Source organism: Notothenia rossii (assembly GCF_949606895.1).
Source record: "Notothenia rossii genome assembly, chromosome: 9".
In the NCBI taxonomy this organism is placed as follows: domain Eukaryota; kingdom Metazoa; phylum Chordata; class Actinopteri; order Perciformes; family Nototheniidae; genus Notothenia; species Notothenia rossii.
Genome location: NC_136907.1, coordinates 22,509,336 through 22,531,317, shown reverse-complemented (window position 1 = coordinate 22,531,317; position 21,982 = coordinate 22,509,336). Strand labels below are relative to the sequence as shown.

General features: G+C 41.4%; 2 protein-coding genes across 3 annotated transcripts in view; both read right to left on the bottom strand.

Annotated features, from left to right (window-relative positions):
* Positions 1-542: 542 nt before the first annotated feature.
* On the bottom strand, positions 543-5,529 carry hspb1 (heat shock protein, alpha-crystallin-related, 1). Its single transcript, XM_079651117.1, has 3 exons — positions 4,942-5,529; positions 1,578-1,641; positions 543-1,036 (listed from the first exon to the last, which is right to left on the bottom strand). Exons 1-3 carry the CDS (start codon positions 5,408-5,410, stop codon positions 886-888), a joined length of 684 nt encoding a protein of 227 aa, XP_079507243.1. The 5' UTR covers positions 5,411-5,529; the 3' UTR covers positions 543-885.
* Positions 5,530-6,541: 1,012 nt separating this feature from the next.
* Positions 6,542-21,982, bottom strand: part of srrm3 (serine/arginine repetitive matrix 3) — a 91,056-nt gene continuing 75,615 nt past the window's right edge. The window contains exons 11-14 of one of the 2 annotated variants that reach the window (XM_079647565.1): positions 15,127-15,422; positions 12,945-13,196; positions 12,718-12,843; positions 6,542-8,891 (exon numbers count right to left, since the gene is read on the bottom strand). In XM_079647565.1, coding sequence (XP_079503691.1) covers positions 8,636-8,891; positions 12,718-12,843; positions 12,945-13,196; positions 15,127-15,422 — 930 coding nt within the window. In that variant the 3' untranslated portion in view covers positions 6,542-8,635. The remainder of the gene's footprint in view (positions 8,892-12,717; positions 12,844-12,944; positions 13,197-15,126; positions 15,423-21,982) is intronic. The other variant, XM_079647566.1, reaches the window with a different exon arrangement.

Below are 21,982 nucleotides of genomic sequence, written 5' to 3'. Positions count from 1 at the left end.
CACAGTTTATAAGATAATATTTTTGTCAAAATTCTAATGAAACCTGGTGCATTATGGCCCTGGGCGCAATTCTTATATAAACCACAACAGTGATGCAGTATCCTGTTTGTCATGGGCTGTCTGCCTGACATGTTTCACTTGCTCTCTTTTTCACGGGTAACAATCAGATGAATAATTTTGCATAAAATAGCAAAACATTAAGAAGCCCAGCCTCACCATGTCTTATTTCCAGACTTAAAACACACACTTCTTCAAGATACTACTTCCATGATGTCATGTCACCAATATGCAAATTAACACTTAAAAAAGAGAAGAGACTCAGTACATTTTTTGTTTCCTTTATTCCACGTTTGCATGTAGTATGATTCCAGTTCAGTCCCACAGTGTTTACTCCAACAATCACCGTTCTACACTCAGACTGGTGACATGCATGCTCTCCTGGGACCTTTGTTATTCGATTTACAAAATAAATGCTACTGCAGTCCGCTTTACTGTTGTCTTTGGTGTGTCTGTTGAGGTTTTACATTACATTACATTATTAGGTTTTATGAAGCTGATTAACTCAGAAATTAGAAAGGTGTATGTGTAATTGAGGGAGAGAGAAAGCTGCTAGCGGGGCTAAACTGAGATTTCAGATGAAGAGTGTAATTACAGCAAAAAGAGCAGGCATATTCCACAGCTGCAGATGTGTTTACACAGTGCACTAAGCTGGGGTTGGCTTATTACCATAGACAGAGGGGAGAGAGGAGAGCACGGGCAATCCCTCGCTTCCCTCTCTCTGGCGTGTGAACAAGAATGCTTTCTGGAGAGTGGTTATCTGCTTCTTCACCTTTCTAGAAGCGGTTTGTAAAATATCAAGTGGGTGTGTATGTGAAGCTTTTCTTTCTACTTCTTCAGCATGCCTTTGTTTTCCACGTTGACAGGTATCTTGGTCTCTGAGCCCTCGATGGATCTGATCAGAGGAGCATCCACGGTCAGCACCCCCTCAGGAGACAGGGAGGAGTTCACCTTCTCAACGTCAGTATTAGATGGGAGGCTGGAGGGAAACACACATAAGATATAAGTCTGAGAAATCACCCATTATTTAAACAAGACTGACTGAAACATTAATGCCTGAGTCACTATAGGGGTAAATCAGATTGAAGACCAGCTCAGTGTGTATTGTTGTGGCCCCTGGATGGCAGCAGAGTCCTATTGAGCTTAAATCTCCAGCAGGAGGAGGTGGAGGCTGCTTCTGCTTTTCAGACCATGAAATCCAGCTATCAGCAGCAACCAGCCATCTACAGGCTGGACCAAAACCAAAACTAAAGACATCCACAGCAGCAAAATCATAAAAAAAGAATCCCAGGTATCTGAGCCCAGCCCGAGAAATACATTTCCTCCACAGAAATTCACTGCAAAGCCACCATCAAACAGCCACAACAAACAAATTGATAAATATTTTAGATTTGAAGTGAGTTTGTGACATATTGCATGGCCAGTAGCTTCCTGACATCAGATGAACAACAAATGTGTACAAGTGATCAAAAATAAAACTAATGTATTCTAGATGGATAATCTTTGAAAATCCTACTCACGTGTATTTCCTGGTGAAGCTCCTGGACACAAAACCATGCTCGTCCTTCCTGTCCTCATGCTTGCCTGAGGAAACAGAAAACATAGTTTTATATAAATGTGGCACTATCATTGATTATCAAAAGCATAAAATAGCTGTTACATTGTGTCAGCATGTACACTACCAGCACAATGGAACTGGTACACCTAAATGAAATGCAGCCCTGTTTGACTACAGCTGCTTTTTTCCTACTTTAGTATGTTTGTATTGTATTTTATCAACCATACACCACATAGTGTTGATGTAATGCATGCCAGATACAAAGCCAAAGCAGGCCTACTTAGAAGAATATTCAGGCCAACTTGTGTAATGGTTTGACATTTTATAAAATTGTGTAGAAGTCTGTTGGAGTCTGGTCCCTCTTTAAATTGTCTTTCCTTCCTGTTAGAATAATGTTTCCTTGTAGCATCAGTAGTTTGCTTTAGGGCTTGGGTTAGGTTATCTTAAGGCGATGCAGAAATCACAAGTAGGGGTAAGAAGTTTCGTTAAGATTTAGAGAAACACTTATCAACATATAAACACTCTAGCTAGCAACCTGTTAGCTTAGCACTAAAGGACAACGTTAATGCAGACCCGATGCCGTGGGAGGGCCAGGCCCTCCCATTTGACATTCCTGCCCTCCCCCAAAAAACACATTTTTTATTATTTATACAAATAAAAATAATTGTTTTAGTTATAAATAAACTGCGAACTTTAATGCTACGATGTATGTGATGTCAGTCAGAGTAATACATGAAAAACAGGTATGAAATACTATATGACAGTAAAAGAAGAATACAGTTTAAAAGGGGAGTGATTTGTAAAATATCCATAAAGAAAAAGTAAATCTGTTTACAGTTCTGTTTCATATGTGTCTTGAGAGATGTATCCATAGATCTCTTCATTTTGCTCTCAAAGTGCACCAGATTGATGCATTTAACTTCAATATTTAAAAAAAAATCTTCCAGGGGGAGCATGCCCCCGGACCCCCCTAGAAGAGGTTAGGTCAACTTCCCACTTATAAAAATAGCACTTTACCCCTGCTTACACATATATATCAGCTCACGGCATATAGGCTACGTGTAAGAAAATTAAAGAAAATTCCACTGTAGCGCCTGGTACACTAATGGGAAACCCTACATGTTTGAGAACCCTCTATGAAACTTCAAACTACCCCACAGCACCCCCAAAAGAAAACCTCGGGCCGCGGAACATGACGGTTTTGTGTGCCCTCCCATGAAAATCATATGCCCTCTCTGTAGATTTGTTCTGGCGCTGGGTCTGCGTTAATGAAATATGTCTACAAGGACCTCATAAATGACGTTATATTGTATGTCAAATCCACACATTTATCAGCAGTTCTCTAAAAGTCATTATGCAGCAAAGTAAGCCGTATCAGTACAGGAGGAAAAATTGAAAGTCAGGGCCTTTAGTTTTGGTGCTAAGCTAAGACAACCGAGTCCTTGTGCTAGCTTCATATGCTACACACAAATGAGAGTGGCGTCAATCTTCTCCTCGAATTGTTCCATCAAAGAACAAATGTGCAATGTTATCTAGTACTAAACTGTATGTAAATGTGTAATGAATTCCAACAGTAGGCTACAATGAATGGGCTTCTTTTTTGTGGAATATTTGTGCTGGCATTCCCCCTCCCATGTAGCCACAGCCAGATCACTCAAAAAGATCCTCATCAGTCAGCTTCTGTCAGTGTCCCATGGGCACTAAGATATCTGGCTGTCATGATGAAACATCACCCTTTATTCTTGCTCTAAATAAAGAAGCATGATATTTTTGTTATGACAACGGGCTGATAATGGCTGACTACCGCAGGGAGCTGTCCCCTTTTTAAACAAGAAACTACTATTGTAAGTTTGTTTGAGGCAAGTCTGCACTCTTTCAAATGAGGACTCATGAAAAGAGGTTGCCCTTCAGAGTTTGATGATCTTAAATCACATAACCCCCTCTCTTTTGTGACAGGAGGTGGAAAATTATACTTGGACGAGACCCCGTGCTTTGTTTATCTGTTCCTGTCTCTCAGCAGTGAGCAGGCCATAGTCCGGCCATGGAACCTGTACCTGGACTAGATCCAGCAGTCCTTGTAAAGCAGCAGGACACGCTTTGTGTGTCACGGCTAAATCCCCTCCTATGAGAGCATAATTCTTAGAGAAATGGTTGACAGAGAAGCCGAGTCTGACTCAGAGAAAAGAGGAGCTCAAGGCCTTTTGGAGATCTGAGCTATTGTATGATCAATTTCACATTTCTTCAGGTTGGCACATTTCAATTTGGTCCTTCACATTACACGGAGAATGAAAATATTTCACTCGGCTTTCACACCGGCTTTTTAATAAAACAGTTGGGGCACTCTGGAGTTGCTGTTAAAGGCGACTCCCACATGTTGCATTGTGTTTTGTTTTGCATTTGCAGGCATGTATCCAAAAGCCGCCGCCCTCGAGTGTGCTGGAACGCAGTATATTGTCTCAGTATATTATGTAACTGTGCAGCAATGCATCTGCCTTGTGTTTGAAAAAAATAAATGTGTCCTGCCTTTTTATCTTGTTCTTTATGTTTGCACGGTGGCAGTTGTTCTTACACACATGAGAGACAAACCTAAGCAAACCAAGTGAGCGTCTTTAATATGCTTTGTTTTGATTTTTAGAAGTTATTTCTTTATTGTAAGTTCATTAAAAGACCGGCACTTCCTGACAGGAATTGAGCTCCTACCTCTCGTTTCAGTCCGGGAGGAAATCTAAATATTGTGCTCCTTTCTTATTAACTTTATTGTTTGTCCTTTCTAATGCCCTCAGGAATTAACAGTCGGTTTGACACGGTAATAAATTGTTAGCACGTGAAGTTATATTTATTCTATCAGAATTGTAGATGTTTTTTCAGGAGTTCAGTCTTAACATATTGTTAAGGCTATAGAATAAGCCTTAACAATAGGTGAGACCTGCAAAGATTACTTTTCAACTATTTGATGAATTCCCAACTATTTTGACGAACGATAAATCAGTTTATTTTTAAAGAAAAAATGGTCTCTGATTCCAACTTCCTAAATGTAAATACTTTCCCTTTTTTTTGTACCCCTCAATGATATAATGCCTATTATATGTTAGATACAAATAATGAGTATGTCATCAGAGGCTTTGGGAACCCTATTTTCTGACTAAAGAATTGATTAAATAATCATCAGATTAATCAACAATGAAATTCATCATTAGTTGCGTCACTAGTATGATGCTGTTGTAGTACCTACAACTAATTATTAAACACATATTCTGTGCTTATTGAATGAGCCTTCACTAGAGTACAGTAAGCAGGTGATCAGTGAGAGAGAAATGGGGACTCACCAGTGATTTCCACCACTCCATCCTTGGTCTTCACCACCAGCTCCTCAGGGGAGAAGTGGTTGACGTCCAGGCACACCTTCCAGCTGTCCTGGCTGTGCTTGATCTCTGACATGCCGCTGCTCTGCTGGCGGGACATGGCACGGGCCTGATGGGCCATCATGGCCGGTGGGTACATCATGGAGTTCTGGGGCATCATGTGGCCCATGGAGCTCATCTGGCCCATGGGGTTCATCTGGCCCATGGTGTTCATCTGGCCCATGGTGTTCATCTGGCCCATGGAGGGCATGTCTGGGGCCATGAGAGAGGGCCGCATGTAGCCCGGCCAGTGGGTGCTGGGGAATGTGTTGAGGTCTTCGGGAAAGGCAGGCATACCGAAGGTCTGGTCAAAGATGCGGCTCTGGTGCCAGTCACGGAATGGGTCCCAGCTGGGGGTGCGGAGCATGGTGAAAGGAATACGTCTCTCTGTCATGGCTGCTGTGTTTTGGCTGTAGTGTAGAGCTGTTGGCTGTGTAGGAAGAGCTTTTTGGCCTCTGTGAGAATGTTTTCCCGCAACGTGCTGTCTACCTCTCAGCTGAGAGCTTTTATACACACTGACACTGCCCCCGTAAACAGAGCCCTCCCTCAAGCCCCCAGGTCGTATTTTTGGAAGCTACCAGAATATCTATTTGAGGCAGAGGTAGCACTGGATTGGAATCCAAAGGGAGGCCCTCCCCACTTACAGCTGCCTAGTGCACTGTACTGTTAACCCCACTGTGTGTAATCCCCCTCTCCCTCTCTCTGGGGGAGTCATTCTGCCTGCTGAACACATAGAAACCCAGACTCAGATAAGACTAACATGCTATTTCTAACATGGCTCTTCATAAGCCATGATGAGATGTACAGTACAGTACAGTACAGCACAGACTGTTTCTTTGCTATTGTCAGCTAACATGAGTTAGATACATAGGGGATTGTCATTTTGTGACATGAATATAAAAAAGCTGAGCACAAGCAGGATAAAATAGGTAATTTTGCCCACATACAAGAACTATGCAGTAGCCAACAAAAAACAAAAAATTGCAGTATGCAAAATGTTTGGGTTTATATGAACTGTTTATGACCCGAAACTTAACGCTAAGGACTTGCAAATGACTTGGTCCCATCGCATGGATGCAGCGTATCTAGGGGGACCAACTGTTGACCCTACACATTATCCATAAGATTCAACTTACATTCAGCTTCACAATTGCCTGTCATCAGATGAGTGTTGGTGACATTCTCTGCAAACCCCTCATATTATTAATACCAACAATCTGTGGCTTCTCAAAGCTGCTGACAGCCTGAGATTACTTCTGTTTGGCTGATTGTATGTCACAGATGTGTTCCTGCCAGCCTCATGGCACTCTCATGAGATGTTCTCTTTCTGATATAGGTGTTGCCTTGAACCCAGTAACACTGCACTATAGGGTCCAGCTCTGCTGTGACTCTTAGGGTTCACAGTGTTCTTTTGAAATTGTTCTTTCGGTAACAAACTTGGGACCAATGGGATGCCACCAGTTGCTATCCAAAATTGGCACAAGGGGATAATTTGGGGGGGGGGGGGGGGGGGGGTCTTTTGCACGTGTGCATTTGATTGTACAACTTATATGTATATGTTGTATATAATGTATATTGACAGGGACTGTTGCAAAAGCCAAGTGCCTCATCAACAGATTTTAAAACAAGTGAAATATTTTCTTTTGTCCAATAGATTTAGCTGATTAATACAAGTTAGAACAGTTCTCGTTTGAGAGTGTAAGGGTGATGGGGTCAGTTTGGAATTGGGCCAGTCTCATTATCTGCCCAAGTTAAATTCTACAGAGCTGGAGAACATTCTGGCCAAAGTTGTCATGAGTATCAAGTATTGGACAGTTCTCATCAGTGCCATCTGTAGGAAAATAAGTGCAGAACGCCAGCAGAAGAAGAAGAACACCATAATTATTTCCCCATTTGTTTCTGTTTATTGTCAGGTATTATAACTTGTACACTACAAAGAATGACTTGGAGAACCAAAGGGGCAATGCTATACTGAACACGTTTGCAGATTATTTCAGTTGGGTTACACTGGGTATGCAATACTGAGTTACTGAGTGGTCGAATGGTAAGGAAGACTTAGGGTGATCCCTGATTGTGTCGCCAGTTTGTTCACCGTACAACTGAAGCTGTGTGTCTCGTCTCTGCTATGCTAGGTTACATCACATATATTCTCCTGGTAACAAGGGGACCTGTGACAGAAACATGTCGCGGCCAATTATACAAGGGATTGGAATATGTATAGGCTGGAAACATACGGTAGAGTAGAATAATGGACTTCTCTTTCCACACCGTCCTCAATACAAGCAGAATCATAATGGTTGCATTCAAATGAACCACTACAAGAGGCCGGGGGTGCCGTAGTGGCATTTGTGGGAGAAACTGTGGGCGAAGACCGTCTGCTGCCTAACGGCTACAAAGAGCATGTTAAACACACTGCAGTTAAATCTCCACCCTGATGGCGTCAGCCTTGTCATGATTTCTGTGGACATAAACGGTACAGGGAACATGTTTGCATCACAATCTCGTCTTTAAAGCATGATCCAACTGCTTTGCAGCTCATGATAAATACATTAAATAATAAATAACCAATAAATAACCAAATAAATACAATAGAATCATAAATAGCTGTGGTCAACATGTGTGTGTGTGTGTGTGTGTGTGTGTGTGTGTGTGTGTGTGTGTATGGTAGACATTTTGCAGACAGTTTTCTGTACACTACCATACAGCAGCCTTAGTGTACACATAAATAATGACCTCACTGGACATTGCAGAGGAGGTACACACACACAAACACTCTCACATACAGTCAGGATTAGCAGAATCAACATAATAATTTAAACAGGGAAGAGTAAAAGTCATACATCATAAATAATCCCCCCCTCCCGACATACTGTATAGGCCAGTGGGAGCTCTGATGCACCTCTACTTCCTGCCAGTCTCTCCTGATGCATCATGTTCAACAAACCTCCTTCAACTAGATGGAATATACAGTGCATAGTTTACAAAGCCAGAACGTAAGAGTTTACTATACAGACAAACCTATACAATACAATTTTATCATAAAAAAAGTTCATTTTCTTTTTTGCTCCCCATTTCATCCGCCGATTTCTCTTTTGTTCTAACTGGTGTTGATCTCTGCTCCTCGATGAGATGGAAGTCTTTGGGGCAGATGAGGACATGATCGGGAAAAAAAAGTCAGAAATGTTCATTAAGCAGTTGATGTGTCCTCTTTTTATCTTCTACTCAGCTCCTACTGTTAGGATATATTTATATATATTTATATAGTATATAGTTCTTAATGAATTCATTTTTGGTTGCGTTGTGGAAGAAGAGAAAGAAAGTGCTAACATACAGCGAGATTTGTTCTTTGGGCTATACCTAATTAATTTCGACATGTGGTGACCCATTTCCTTTAATGCCTTTGTGAAGACGTGAACAGTGATAGCCAATTTCAAAGTGATGTGCTATATCAAATTACGTTTCTCCACTTTGATCCAGGCTCAGGGAGAGATGATGGTCCAGGGGCGAGGAGTTTGGGACCTGGTTGGACAGCAGTGAGGCCCTGTGGAGACCCCGTTAAAGATTATGATTCTCCTCTGGTTGTTTTTGTTTCCCTTCTTCACGTGCTGCGTGTTTAGTGTCAGACTCCAGGGCTGTCATAGCTGCTGCGGCTGTCGTAGCTGTGGTGGCTGCGGGAGGGGCTCTTGCTGCGGCTCCAGCTCCGGCTGCGGCTCCGGCTCCAGCTCCGGCTGCGGCTGTGGCTCCGGCTGTGGCTCCTGCTGCGGCTGGAGCTGCTTGAGCTGTGGCTCCGGCTGCGGCTGGAGCGCGACGGGCTGCTGTCCAGGCTGGAGGACGAAGGACTGGGCCGGTAGTACGGGATGGGCCGCTTGCGAGCACTGGGGAGAGGGGAGAGAGGAGAGAGGAGAGAGGAGAGAGGAGGGGGTTACATCTGACACATTTAAGGTTTGACGAGTTAGTGTTCATGGATGTTTAACACATGTTGTATTAAGACTTAGTGGTTGAGAGACAATCATTGTTAGGTTAGAGGAGTGGGGAAGTTATGATCAGTACAGGATCTGAAAGAGAGCAGTTTATGTGTTAACAAGTTCAAGCTGTTTAACACGCACACGCACGCGCGCGCGCGCGCACACGCACACACGCGCGCGCGCACACGCACGCGCACACGCACGCGCGCACACACACACACAGAGTTGGTACACTATAAAATATGTATATAGATTCGCATCACTCAAGAGAAAATAATTGATTTCACTGATTGAACATTCTTCTCTATTTAGATAACTTTCCTTTAAGCAAAATGTTCTGAGTGAAATTGAGTTCCCTATGCAAAACATTTACCTACTGTAAATGTCTAAGTATCCTCAATGTGATTGGTTGCTTAATGTTGCAAAAGCTCAGAAAACTGTCCTTTTTCTGGAAAAATCAATTAACAAACTTTTCGCTTTGTTATCTTCACATTAGAAAATATTCAATACAAAGAGAAATACTGTAAAGAACTTTACCCTAAGTACCTGTTTTTACTTAATACTGACACTGACACAAACAACAGCCTTGACCAAATGTGGGACACAGCCTTTGTCCTCACATGCCATCCCTAATTAACCCGCCTTTAATTTGAAATGTGTCTCCGTCTCCGATGGTAGTCTTACTCAGGGACACACGCACAAAGCATGCACGCACGCACACACATATACAGGGCAGAGAAAAGCATGTGGTTAGTTTAAGCTTAGATTGCCATGTTAATAGCCACCCTGGCAGTGCTTCCTGTAAGGTAATCAGCTGTTAGTTCCCAAAAGAGCCTTGTCTCCTCAGTGGAGGCCGACACCCAGCGCAGAGATAAACGCTATCAAGGTATCCTGCTGCTGCAAGGCCTGCTTCACCTTGTCTTTGCAGCAGCATGCAGATAACTCAGCCTTGGCTTTTGTCTTTATATCTGCCTGTGCAATGGAAAGATATCCTCTTTTATAAACCTTGATAGCGTTTTAATCTCTTTATCCCCGTGTTACAACATTAGTGAATGAGCGCAGAGGGGCGTCGCTTTAGAGTTGGTGAGTTTCTGCGCTGAAGGAGCACAAAGAGGACAGAAAAAGAGAAACAGGAGGAGGCCAGGTTTACTCAGGGGAGCTCTGATGGTTTTGCTGTTCAGCCGAGCTTCTGGTGTCAGACTGGTCCGTTCCTGCTGCGCGGCAACTGTTACCAGGGTAACTAGCCTGCGGCAGCTCCATTCAGCAGCATCCCGTTGTCTTGGCGTCAGGACCTTTAGGACTGGAGTGAAAGACGACAAGGTACACACATTTCACCCACGTCTATTAACACTTGTATGAGAGAGTAGAGGTGACGCTCTCACAGGAGTGTGGGAGATTTCTATCTGTGTTCTCATAACTCACCGACCGCATTTCAAGTGATACAAGCTCATAGAGAATTGCATGGGAAAAGAAGCTATAAAAGTAGATTTGATGAGTTTTATAGATAAGTTAACTGTAATTGAGCTTATTATCATTAGCAGAGGGGGATAAAAGACCCAATCTGCTCTCAGTATGGAGGAGCATTAAATCAAGCAGCTCACTGATTCATATTTAATGGACCAATAAACAATACCAAACAAACAAATCAGTACATCAATGAATAAATAAAGATATCAAACAAGCTAAATGAATTAATACAGAATTGTCCTGGCCTTTATAATCCTACTTTCTGTAATGACTTTATGCTCTTAACGTTCTGTACACTCAGCTATAAGTTTATTAGGTGCAGGTGGCTGAAACTGAAGCAGTAATCCAACACTCCTAAATAGATACCCACCTTCATGGAGGCTCTAATGATCAGTTCTTGTTGAAAGTGTTTAAGACGTGTTGAGTTTATGGTCCTTTTTGAGGAATGTGAGATGCTGTTGAGTTCTATTGCATTAGCAGTAGCTCTTTCTGTGGGGTCATGGCTTTGGAAACAAGGGTCACAGGTTCAAGTCCCCATCAGACCAACAGTTTGTGGGCGTGTAGCTGCCATGTTTTCTGGTTATGGCTAAAAAGGATCCGTCTTGTGTAAATTTGACGTCACGTTCTCGTTGTAATCGGAGCAGCTCGGAAACACATCTACAGTAGTAACATGCAACATACACATTAATGCAGCAGCAATATTAATAGAGAAACATCAGACCTAATAGTAAAACACTGAAAGGGAACATTTTATTGCACCAGGAGCTATCTTGGGACTTTTAATGCGTTGACTTGTATGTGAATAAAAAATCAACCATAGTGTTGGTGATCTACAGTGTTGTCATTCTTCTTTGAACAGCAAGACCGCTAAGACCCTATTTCAACAATCACACTCCCTGTCATTGACATAATTAATAGATAGTTTAGCTTCTCACCATAATTTGCTATGGCCCACTGATGTTAACGATCGTAACTTGAAAGGCTGCCTGCCAAACGTAAACATTCAGTCACGTGACTTGCAAACTCTCGCGAGAGTTTTACACTAGACGGATCCTTTCTAGCCGTAACCATGTTTTCTGGATATCTACACTTAATGTGTGTATACATCTTATGCTTGTGTATATTTATAATGTGTGTATACAATAACTGAATTTCCTCTTGGGTTTTAATAAATGGTAATTTTCTTCTTTTAATACTCAAGGGAGTTTTTTATTGTTCAGACCAACCTGATTAATATAAATGAGTAGAAAGAGATGCCAGTAAAACAGAAGGCAGACTGCCGGCTATTCATGGCTGAACAGAGTAATTCCTCTGCAGGTTTTAAGGGTAAAAAAACAACAAAAATATATCAGTTAACCTGTATTTTTGCAGAGCTAATATTTTCCAATGTTGGACATCAATCAAAGTCCAGGCAGCAAAGGACTCAACAAGTCAATTATAGGGTTAATGCTGCGATTCACCTTAGATTTATTATGATGTTGTTATACTGGATACAGACTATATGGTTATAAGCCGGCCACTGGAGTATCTCACACTTTATTCTCCTACACTTGCACTAACAGCACTATCTGTTTGGCAATAGCAATGTTTCTGCATCCTCTGCTTGGAGCCACACAAGAGGATTGAGTGATTGTTCCCCTATAGCTGAATGATAATATAAGGAGCCTAAACGTTCTCCAGAGCAGACACAGAGCTGTGGAGATAATATAGACATTCACATCATGAAAGTAGAAAAACATGAAATAGCATATTCCGTTGGGCTGGAGAACCTCACACTTCATACTGTTTCCTAAACCAAACCTACACACACATCACTTCATTTTAACACTTCCAATTGTGCCTGCAGTTTTTCCATTTCTGCTCCAACAAGGGCTTTAATGAATCAGGATGTGGCTCCTAGTATTTACACTTGTGAGTTAGAGCAGGAACATTTCCCCTCATTTTATTCATGTTGCTTCTCATTGTTGTAATTTGCAGTTGTAAAAGAGCGGTCCTCAGCCCGAGAGCAGTGCACTTCAATTATAGAACATGGTTAAACTGCAGAGAATAAACATACCTTCAGCAAAAGTGGATTATGCTAAAGTGTTGTTCATTCGGACTTATAAAAGCAAAAATGCAATTCAACACAGACAAACTGTCTCTGTGTGAAACTGTCCTTTGGAAGAAAGTTCATACAGTAGGTAAGATCTGAATTATAATGATCTCGTAGATATCATCATAGATGGCGATGGATCATAATCAGATTTGTGATGCTGGACAGATGTGTTACCTGGTGATCCTGCGGGCCTCCATGAAGCTGGGGGAGTCTCTTCTCCTCTTGCGGATTGGTGAGTAGCTGCGGGAGCGGCGGCGAGCGCGGCTCTCGTCGTCAGAGTGGTTCTGGCTGTCTTTCTCTCTGCACGACACACCAACCGTCAGAACAACACATTAGATCAGAATGACACTATAAGCTGTATGAAAAGGGAAATCAAAGTGTTTAAGAGAACAAGCTCCCACCTGGAGTTGTTCTGGCTGCTGTGTGGGGACTTGGCCTTGGAGGGGCCTCCGTCTCTGGAGGCGGAGCGTGAAGACGAGTGCCCGCTGCTCCAGGAGCTGCTGCGCTGCCGAAGGTTGGGTTTGCCCCGAGACTCCTCCTTCTTCCTGCCTGACGTGTGCGGGTGACGCCCCGGTGACGCAGACTGGCTCCGGTGGTGCGCCTGACCCCGACTGGAGCGGTGGTGACGCTTGGAAGAGTGGCCCCCTTTTGACCTGGGGTGACAGGAAAGGTTTGAGTAGTTATAAATGTGCAATTCGATTTCACTTGGAAATCTTGGTAGGCATGTCAGTAATGTTTAATTTGTTGTCTTTCTTCTACTTTAGTGTTGAATGTGAAGATAATACCACATAAGGCCCTCAAGAGATAGCTACCAAAAATCAGTCCTTTTTCTTTTATACGTTTATTATTTTATGGGCCACCAGGGTTTTTGCAAGTGACGGTGTTGAAAAGGGGAGACAGAATGGATGGCACGTGGCAAATGGTCCTAGGTTGGACTCGAATCCGGGTCTTCCACATGCGGACCCATCTCCAATACATGGGCCTCAGCTCGACCAACTGAGCTTTACAAAGGCCCTTATATTTATTACATCTTTTAACCCTCCTGTTGCCTTCGGGTCAAATCTGACAGATTTACTACTTTCATCAATCATACTGTAGCTTTTTTGATTTACATTTGATTGCATTAAGGCTTTTATGATATCCTTCACATTTGAACATATAAAATTGCTGATCACCACATTCATTGAATTTTGGATGATTTAGTCCAGTGGTTCCCAACCTGGGGGGCGCCAAAGATCGCAGGGGGGGCGCCAGGCCTCAGATGATTTGAGGCCAAATATCATATTTAGACTTTTTATTTTTTTATTTTTTTACATATAATTGTAAGGCAATACATGATTGTCACTAAAAGCCTTTTCTCTACATTACAATAAAATATAAAAAACAATTGGCTAATTAATTTTAATAAAAATTCAAGTTAGTAATAAAGGCATAAAAAGACAAAAATGTATAGTTCTTTCTTTAATAGAAATGTTTCTTCTGCCCGTAAAGTGTCCAAACCAGGCTTGTCTGGATAAGCGCATTTTTAAAACATAGTCATTGTCCATGCCGGTTTCAGTTGGATTATTTGTCACAGTTGCTCCGATCAGATCGGTCTCCTCCATTTTGTAGATTATTTACGACTTTTGAATCCACATAAACACATCGGCAAAATCCGGCTTACTTTGAGCATGTGTTTTACACAGTTTAATCCCTTTGTGAATTGTTTCCACTTGCGCCGTCCTTTGATTTCTTCATACAGCGGGAATCCAAATGAATTAATCCTGAGTCCAATAACCATCAGTCATTACTTAATTACACTTTCATCCTCCTTTAACAAAATACTTCACATTCATCCAGTTTGTGACAGTAGTTGTAGCATTTTTGAGACTTTTAAACTTGAATTACCGCAGTTGCGCCCGCCCATGGTGTTACCGGTCAAAAATGACCGCCATAAAGAAAAGGAATTAGTAACCATTTGGATCAGAACGCACACACACACACACACACACACACACACACACACACACACACACACACACACACACACACACACACACACACACACACACACACACACACACACACACACACACACACACACACACACACACACACACACACACACACACACACACACACACACACACACACACACACACACACACACACACACACACACACACACACACACACACACACACACACACACACACACACACACACACTAGATGTGTTCCCCCCCTTATGTGCCCATCCCCCCACATGGATCACACCTGGCACACGCAATTGTCTATTCTTTGTATATTTACTGCAGTTTTTCCTGTATACCAATATTTAAAGTTTGAAAGGGTGTTAAATGAAATTTGGTGATGATTAATGTTTTTTGTGTTTGACCGCAAACACCAAAGTAAGGGGGGGAAACGAAGACAATAGGAGGTTTAATCAGATTAAGTTTTACCTAAAATATATAGTTTTATTTAGTTTATTAATTATACATATTTTGTATACTAATATCCCTGTTAATGGACAGTATGTCTGAATGGCAGTGGAAAGATGTAGGGTACATGAAGTCCTAAAGCTTGAGACAAATAGAAGTCTTACTTTCTGTGGTGACGGGAGTTCCTCCCCCTGTGGGTGTGGGTGTGCTGGGAGTGGGCCGAGTCGCTGCTGTGAGTGGGGGAGTGGGAGCCCTTGTTCTGGCCCCTCTGGCTCCCTCTCCTTCCTGACGCCTGGGTGACGGAGTTCCCTAAAGCCGAGTTCCTGCCGTCCACACCCCCAGCCTCTCCTGCAGCGCACATCTGTCCCGCCTGGCTCCTGCTGGGGGCGCTGTGGAGCTTGTGCTCTCTCAGCAGAGTGGATTGCATTCCTGCAGAGTTAGCGGTCAGCAGACGGAGCTTCTGTAGAAAAAATGATGACCAACAAAGGAAAAAAAAAAAGGAAAAAAAAGAAAAAGGACAAAAAGAGCATTAGAGTGTTTTCAGGTCGGTGATTGAGTGCTACGGTGTACTTGCCAAAAGAAGGTTAACATCTAAAAGAAAAAGATCTAGGTTTTCTCCATTATGGCTTATAGATAGTCCTCTATGGTGCAGCGCATGCAATACTTGGCATGCAAAACCATAATGAGTTGAAGAAATCATAATCGCAAAAACAAACAAAAAAACTAGGAGGAGGAAGAGAGGGAATAAAACAAAAATAAAACTGTGAACCAAATAAGTTAAAGAGCAAAGGCAGAAAGTACAGAGCTACAGATTTTAGAGTAGAAAAAGAGGACTTCTTCAGTTTTTTTTTTTAGTAATGATTAAAAAAAATGAAACAAAACAGAAAGAGAAGACAACTTGACGGAACATCACAGAAATGGAAGGAACAAAATAAAGATCACAATTATTGAATCAATCGAATCAGAAAACAAATCGTCTGCTACTCAATTTTCTCTTTCTGGATTTTTTATTCTTGTAGACAATTGCTGAGATGTGAACAGCGACCCATTTTCTTTGATTTTTTTTGTAATGGTTACTCTTGTTTAACTCCCTTCTGGTTAACATCCACTTACCAATAAAGTGGTATTCCCTCCTTTAGTAGGTAAGGTATGAAGAAAAGGGAAAAGTGGGGCAACATAAGTGCATCATTAGATTCACAAAATGCAAGAGAAAAAGACACAAAAACCTTCCCTGCCAGTGACTCATGAGACAATGCATGGACATCAATGGAAAAGAACTGAAAAGCAGAGAGGAAAACCACAATGTGCAGGAAACCCCTCACACAGAGTCAATCCTCCGGGCCCAGTCGCCTCCCTGAACATCAGAGAGCAACCAGGCGGAGAGTGGCAGGTACTTTCTTTACCATTCTTCTCTCCATGTAGTATCTTCAACAGGGCAGGAGTTATTTAACATCCGGAAGCGATTACAGGCTAACTAGCTTAGCTTCTATCAGTGTGTTGGCTCCTTGATAAGAGGCACTTTTAGTTATTACGATTTTATTCAATAACGTTCTAGGGAGTTATTGCTGCATAACAATAGTAATTATTAGATTACTACTTAGATTGGATAAGGTTAACATTACACTGTATGGCATCAGAGGTTATGTTGTTGGTAATTCACCAATGTAAGAACCCCTGAAAAGCTCAGTAGTCAAAAGCTACTTATAGAGTCACGAATAGAATAACACCTAGAAGCTAGTGTTAGTATAGGAATGATTAGGCTGGCCAAATTCTGCATTTTTCTTATTTTTTTATCAATTCTGTGAAAAAACCTAAATCTACAATAAATGAAGCGCTTGATAGTACTCTTTACCTATTTCAGTTTCATCGTCTCGTGCCAGCATCAGGTCTAATTTATGGTCATACCTGGTAAACGAATGCCTCAGCTTTGCGTTTAGATCTAATTAGCTTATCTTATCTTGCTAAAACGTTAAACATTGTGAACGTTATTATTATTATACCAGCTAAGCGTTAGCATTTTCCTTTTGAGCTTGTTAGCCTGCTGCTGTTAGCATTAGCTAAAAGGGCCACTTACTGAGCCGCCAGTGTGGCTGTAGACTCTTTGTATTGATTCACAAAACAACAACATATGTGTGACTCCTTATCGTGCCACAAACAACATTGGAAAGTAAGAAAGTGTTGACAGACTTTGTTCATTTAGATATGTTCAAGGAAATAGTTTATGGTAAGAAAAATAGTTAAGTAGTAGAGTAATGTCAGCCTTATTCTACAAACTGCATGGTTGAGAGTGAGCTAAAGTGCATTGCAGTCCTCAAGTGTAAGTATTCAACATGAATAGGGTTATGTTAAGTTGTTCAATGGAAGTTAGGAACTGAAAGTTGTGATGCACAGTTATACACTGCTCAGTGTAAGCAGGTCATGAAAAGAGGGCAGAGAGAGTAATTTGAATGTTTTGTATGAAACCAAATACAGCTGGCTCTTTGCGCATGCATTACAATGTTTTTTCTGATCTGCCTGTAATCTCAGATTCTACATCAGTACCAACTTGTCCTCGCAGAAAAGAAGAGCCGTTATGCACCAGAGAGAGGACAACTAAGCGGTATAATAAGAAAACACACAACCTCTGGAGCTTATGACAGTTGTTAGAAACAGTCGTGGAAATCAATATGGTGAAAATCATAAGACAATGTACTAATTCACCGACAAACAGAGAGATGCTGGACAAACAGGAATGCATTCTACCAAAACAGAAAGAAAACAAAGCTGGAGAAAGAAATGAACCTGGAAGATAGAGCGGGATATTGGACTTCAGAATGAAGTTAAGGAGGCAAGAGGAAAACCAGAGCTCTACGTAATCCAATCCTTTAAGAGTCAAATCATAATTGATGGAATATAATTAATTTGGATAAAGACCATTGGTAAACAACAGAAAGAGAGAGATAGAGAGAGAAAGAGAGAGAAACATTGACGTCACTCAGGCTAGGGTGCTTGTCACATTCTCATCTGCATAAAGATCACGTGCGTAGGCAAAGCATTACCTACCTTCCATTTCAATCAGTGACACGTATGCAATATCAACAAAAAAAAGGAAAGAAAGAAAAAAAAGGAGAAAGGAATGTTCTCCGCAGCGAAATGGGAAAAAGACAATGACCTCTTTTAGTATCAAAGCTACATATTGTGTCCAGAGACTAAGGAGAAAATAAACAAACCAAAAATTACAAAGAAAATAGAGAGGAGAAAATAAAACTCCAGCTGGAAATCAAACTAAAATGAGAAACAAAGGATGACTCTACAAACTACATGATTTGCTTTGTCTTTTTCGCTTGTACAAATGCAGCCATATTTGTATCAAAAAGGGGGGATGGGGAAGGGGACAGAGGTAAGCGGATAGAGTTAATTGTCATATTAGTGGACATCCATGTAGAGTAGAGTAGCTAAGAGGAAGGGAGGAGGAGGAGGAGGAGGAGGACATGCAGAGCTGGCAGATGTGAAAGATACTGTATGTGGGAAGGAAAATGCCAGGACAACAAGAGTGAGACGTGAGTCACACATGACACAGATGAACAGGTAGGAGAGGAGGAGGGGGAGGAGGAGGAGAAAGTAGAAGAGTGTTGGAGGGGTAGTCACCGCTAAGATGGACAACTAGAGTCAGCATATTCAAAAGGGACCCCAGTCACATGTTGGCCTGCGTCTTCTTCAGTAGCACCACTTCTCTACTCTGTACTTTGGACGTCAGCCCAGCTTTCTGCTCTTTTTATTTATTCACCACTGTAAACACAGGTACGCTGAGAGAGCGCTTCAGGAGCTTTGTTCGAATCTGCTGTTTAAACTGAGTCTAAACAGAGAGCTTACGTTACAAAATGGCTTGGGTCCTTTTGAAATAACAATCGTGTTAATAAATGTGTGAGTTGTCCTAGTTATTTTCCCAGAGTACTTGTGTTTGAAGTGTTTGAAGACATCCATTAATAATGAGCAAGAGGACGACTCGCCCGGGGTGGGACTGTTTCACTCATTGTGTACGAGACAGTCCCAGATGCTTCCCTTAGAAAAGCATGGGGCAGCTGTGCACTGCTCTTTATCAGAGGCGGGGGAGCGCATGTACTGAACTTACCAAAAAACCAGATAGTCCTATGAACATATTATTAGAGTATTAGTAAAGGTTTTATAAAACATTCCTGATAAAAGATCATTTTATCTCTGAAATGTTGTCAAAGTACATAAACGAGTAGTGAATCTTAGTAATCATATAAAACGTTCACAATTTATCATTTCCACTAACTAATTGAAACGGTCCCGTCCTAACTAGCGAGCCAAATACAAAAATCTAAGCCAGATCAAGTATTACGCACACTTTTGTGCAACTCTTATTTGAACTGTTTGTTGAATTGAATCAAGTGAAATACTGTGTTGACCTCGCCCTGTGAGAAAAGTATCCACTTTTGCGCTTGTTTTAACACAGTGGCTAATTTAGAAACTAGCATTGAGACCTTCCAAAACAAACTTGGAAGAGCCGCATGGTAATATATGATCATTTAATTTCATTATTTTCAATTTTTCAAGGAGGAGAAGGCTTCTAAGAGTAGTCAACTACCATTTTAGTTTGGTAAATGCATGTCAACTTTACTTACCCACCTCTGATTGAGAGCCATGCTCAGCTGTTTCCTAAAGCTTCACTATGAAAAGCATCTGGGCGTGTCCACCAACAGTGGATCAGACAGTCCCAAGCAGGGCTATAGTACGACTACAGGAACACAAACTGAAGACAACCAGCTGCTATACAGAACATTTGCTAATCCACACAACTGCTGCAGTAAAGTCAAACTTCAGTGGGATCCAGGATCTGTCACACATAACCAGCCTACTGTGCAGAGATTTCAGTTTGGGGATTACCATGAGAGACATACTTTTAGGTTTTGCTACAGCCCCCTTTGCTACAAAGATTCTGATTGAAAAATATGGAGCAAATGAAATGCTGCTCTTTCACTACATCCGAGCTGAATGGCTCAAAGGTACATGATCACACAGACTCCCTTGCCATTCTCCACTAGAGTAGATCACAAACAGACAGAAGAGATACTGCCACCTAGGGGCAACATGCACATGGACATTTTAAAGTACAACAGTAGAGAGGAGCGTGTGATTAACTCCTGGTGGTTTTGCAGGAGCTGTTGGACGCCTGGAGGAGAAGAGAATCTATCACTGAGCAGAGCATGTGCTTGAGAAGAAAGAAAACGGTTGACAAGAAGAAACTATTACACATACCCAGTTAACCTACTTGATCCGGTTCCAAAGCATTTGAGTGCTTTTTATATGAATGAGACAAAAAGATTTGGGAATTTATTCATGGGTAAATACCACTTATATTGATAAGGAAAAAAAAAAACAGTAATGAAGGAATCAAGCATAGAGAGAGAGAGAGAGAGAGAGAGAGAGAGAGAGAGAGAGAGAGAGAGAGAGAGAGAGAGAGAGAGAGAGAGAGACAGACCTCAGACACATGCAAACTTGAGTAGAAACTACACATTCACTAGACATTGGTTTCTGGGTGTTTACAACCAATTTAGATGCTTATTCAACAGGGAACAATTGTTTAAAAGCCATCCCTTCAGTCTTAGTGTCTTTTGTGTTATTCCAGCATCCTACTGTGGCTCTGATGATCCATTGACTGCAAGTAATAAGGTTGTTTCCATAAGAGCGGGGGTGATTTGAAAAGTGTCATTTAGGTAATAAGAACTGTGCTTATTTTCAAAACAGCCGAAACAAACATGGGCAGTTCTATTTGAAAAGGGAAATGTGGTTATGAATTATCCACTTTTGCTTTAAGAGCCTATTATGTTTATTTTAAGACAGAGCTGTTACCTCTGTGTTACTCAGAGGGTCCTCCTGATTTTGATTAATTTACACAACATAGTTTTAGGACTCGGCTCACCGCTATGGAAGTTTTAAAATGCCATATCTTAGACAATTCTTTAGCTTTTACTATTGAAGAAAAAAAAAGCACCTTTGGACCTACTCATTAAAACTAATGAAACCCTTGTTTTGCATTTCGTTACGGCATGTCTAGACTGCTCCCTGCTGGATGACATGAAATGCAATACATCTCCTCACCTAGTTTCATGTGTTGTGATTTGATTGTAAAGATACAGCAACATAAAAAAATATTAAAAAAGATAATAATACATTTAAAATCGAATGCATTTATTTTTACTTCCTGTAAAATTATTTGTATTACTCATCAACTACTAAACTAATGAAATGTGATTCTGGGCTAAAAGCTAACTTGTCCATCACATAATCTGGATTTCAGCTGTTGTGGTTGGCTAAATATACATGTGTTTGTGACAATGTATACTGTATTTCATTTGATCTATTTATTGTTTTTAGTTAGGCATTTTAAATCTTCCATGCAGCCAGGCACACACCACTATTATCTGGATTGGAGAGCTGCATGCGTGGATCAAGACTTTCCAAGTAATTGGATTTGTCACTTCAAGGGTAAACTGTAGATTTGTATCACTTATAAGCACCATCAGACATCTAATTGTGACTCTCAACATTGGCTAATTCAAACTTTATCTGCATTAAGAGTTCTCATTACGCATACGTTTCTTCTTCTTCTTGTTATTTATTTCATATCTTTTCACGGGCATAAACCTCTTGGGGCAGCTAAAGTTTGAAGTAATCATACCCGTCCTTGGTTTGATTCGATCATTTGTCTCCTGCTTGGAAGTAACAGCACATCTTCTTCTTCAATCGTTAGGAAAGATTGTGTGCCAGTGCTGCTCATATTTCTGTTGGACTAGACTCAGAGGATATTTGCTATACAGAAACATTAGAAACCTTATTCTTGCTGCCCCCCTTGTGTTACTGGTAAATACCAAGAACAAACTACAAACAAACAAGATGGCAGAGGAGTCAAAGAGAGCCAGAAACAAAGCAGCAGGAGCGGCACGTTTTACGGCACGTGTCTTTAACACGTCAAATAATGATATCAGAAAACTGGCCTACAACCTGGGTGTTAGT

Coding starts and splice junctions, on each gene's coding strand:
- hspb1 (XM_079651117.1), bottom strand. CDS start 5,410: ATGACAGAGAGACGTATTCCTTTCACCATGCTCCGCACCCCCAGCTGG. Junction 1,642..4,941: donor TGGAGTGGTGGAAATCACTG/GTGAGTCCCCAT, acceptor CTGTTTCCTCAG/GCAAGCATGAGGACAGGAAG. Junction 1,037..1,577: donor AGCTTCACCAGGAAATACAC/GTGAGTAGGATT, acceptor GTTTCCCTCCAG/CCTCCCATCTAATACTGACG.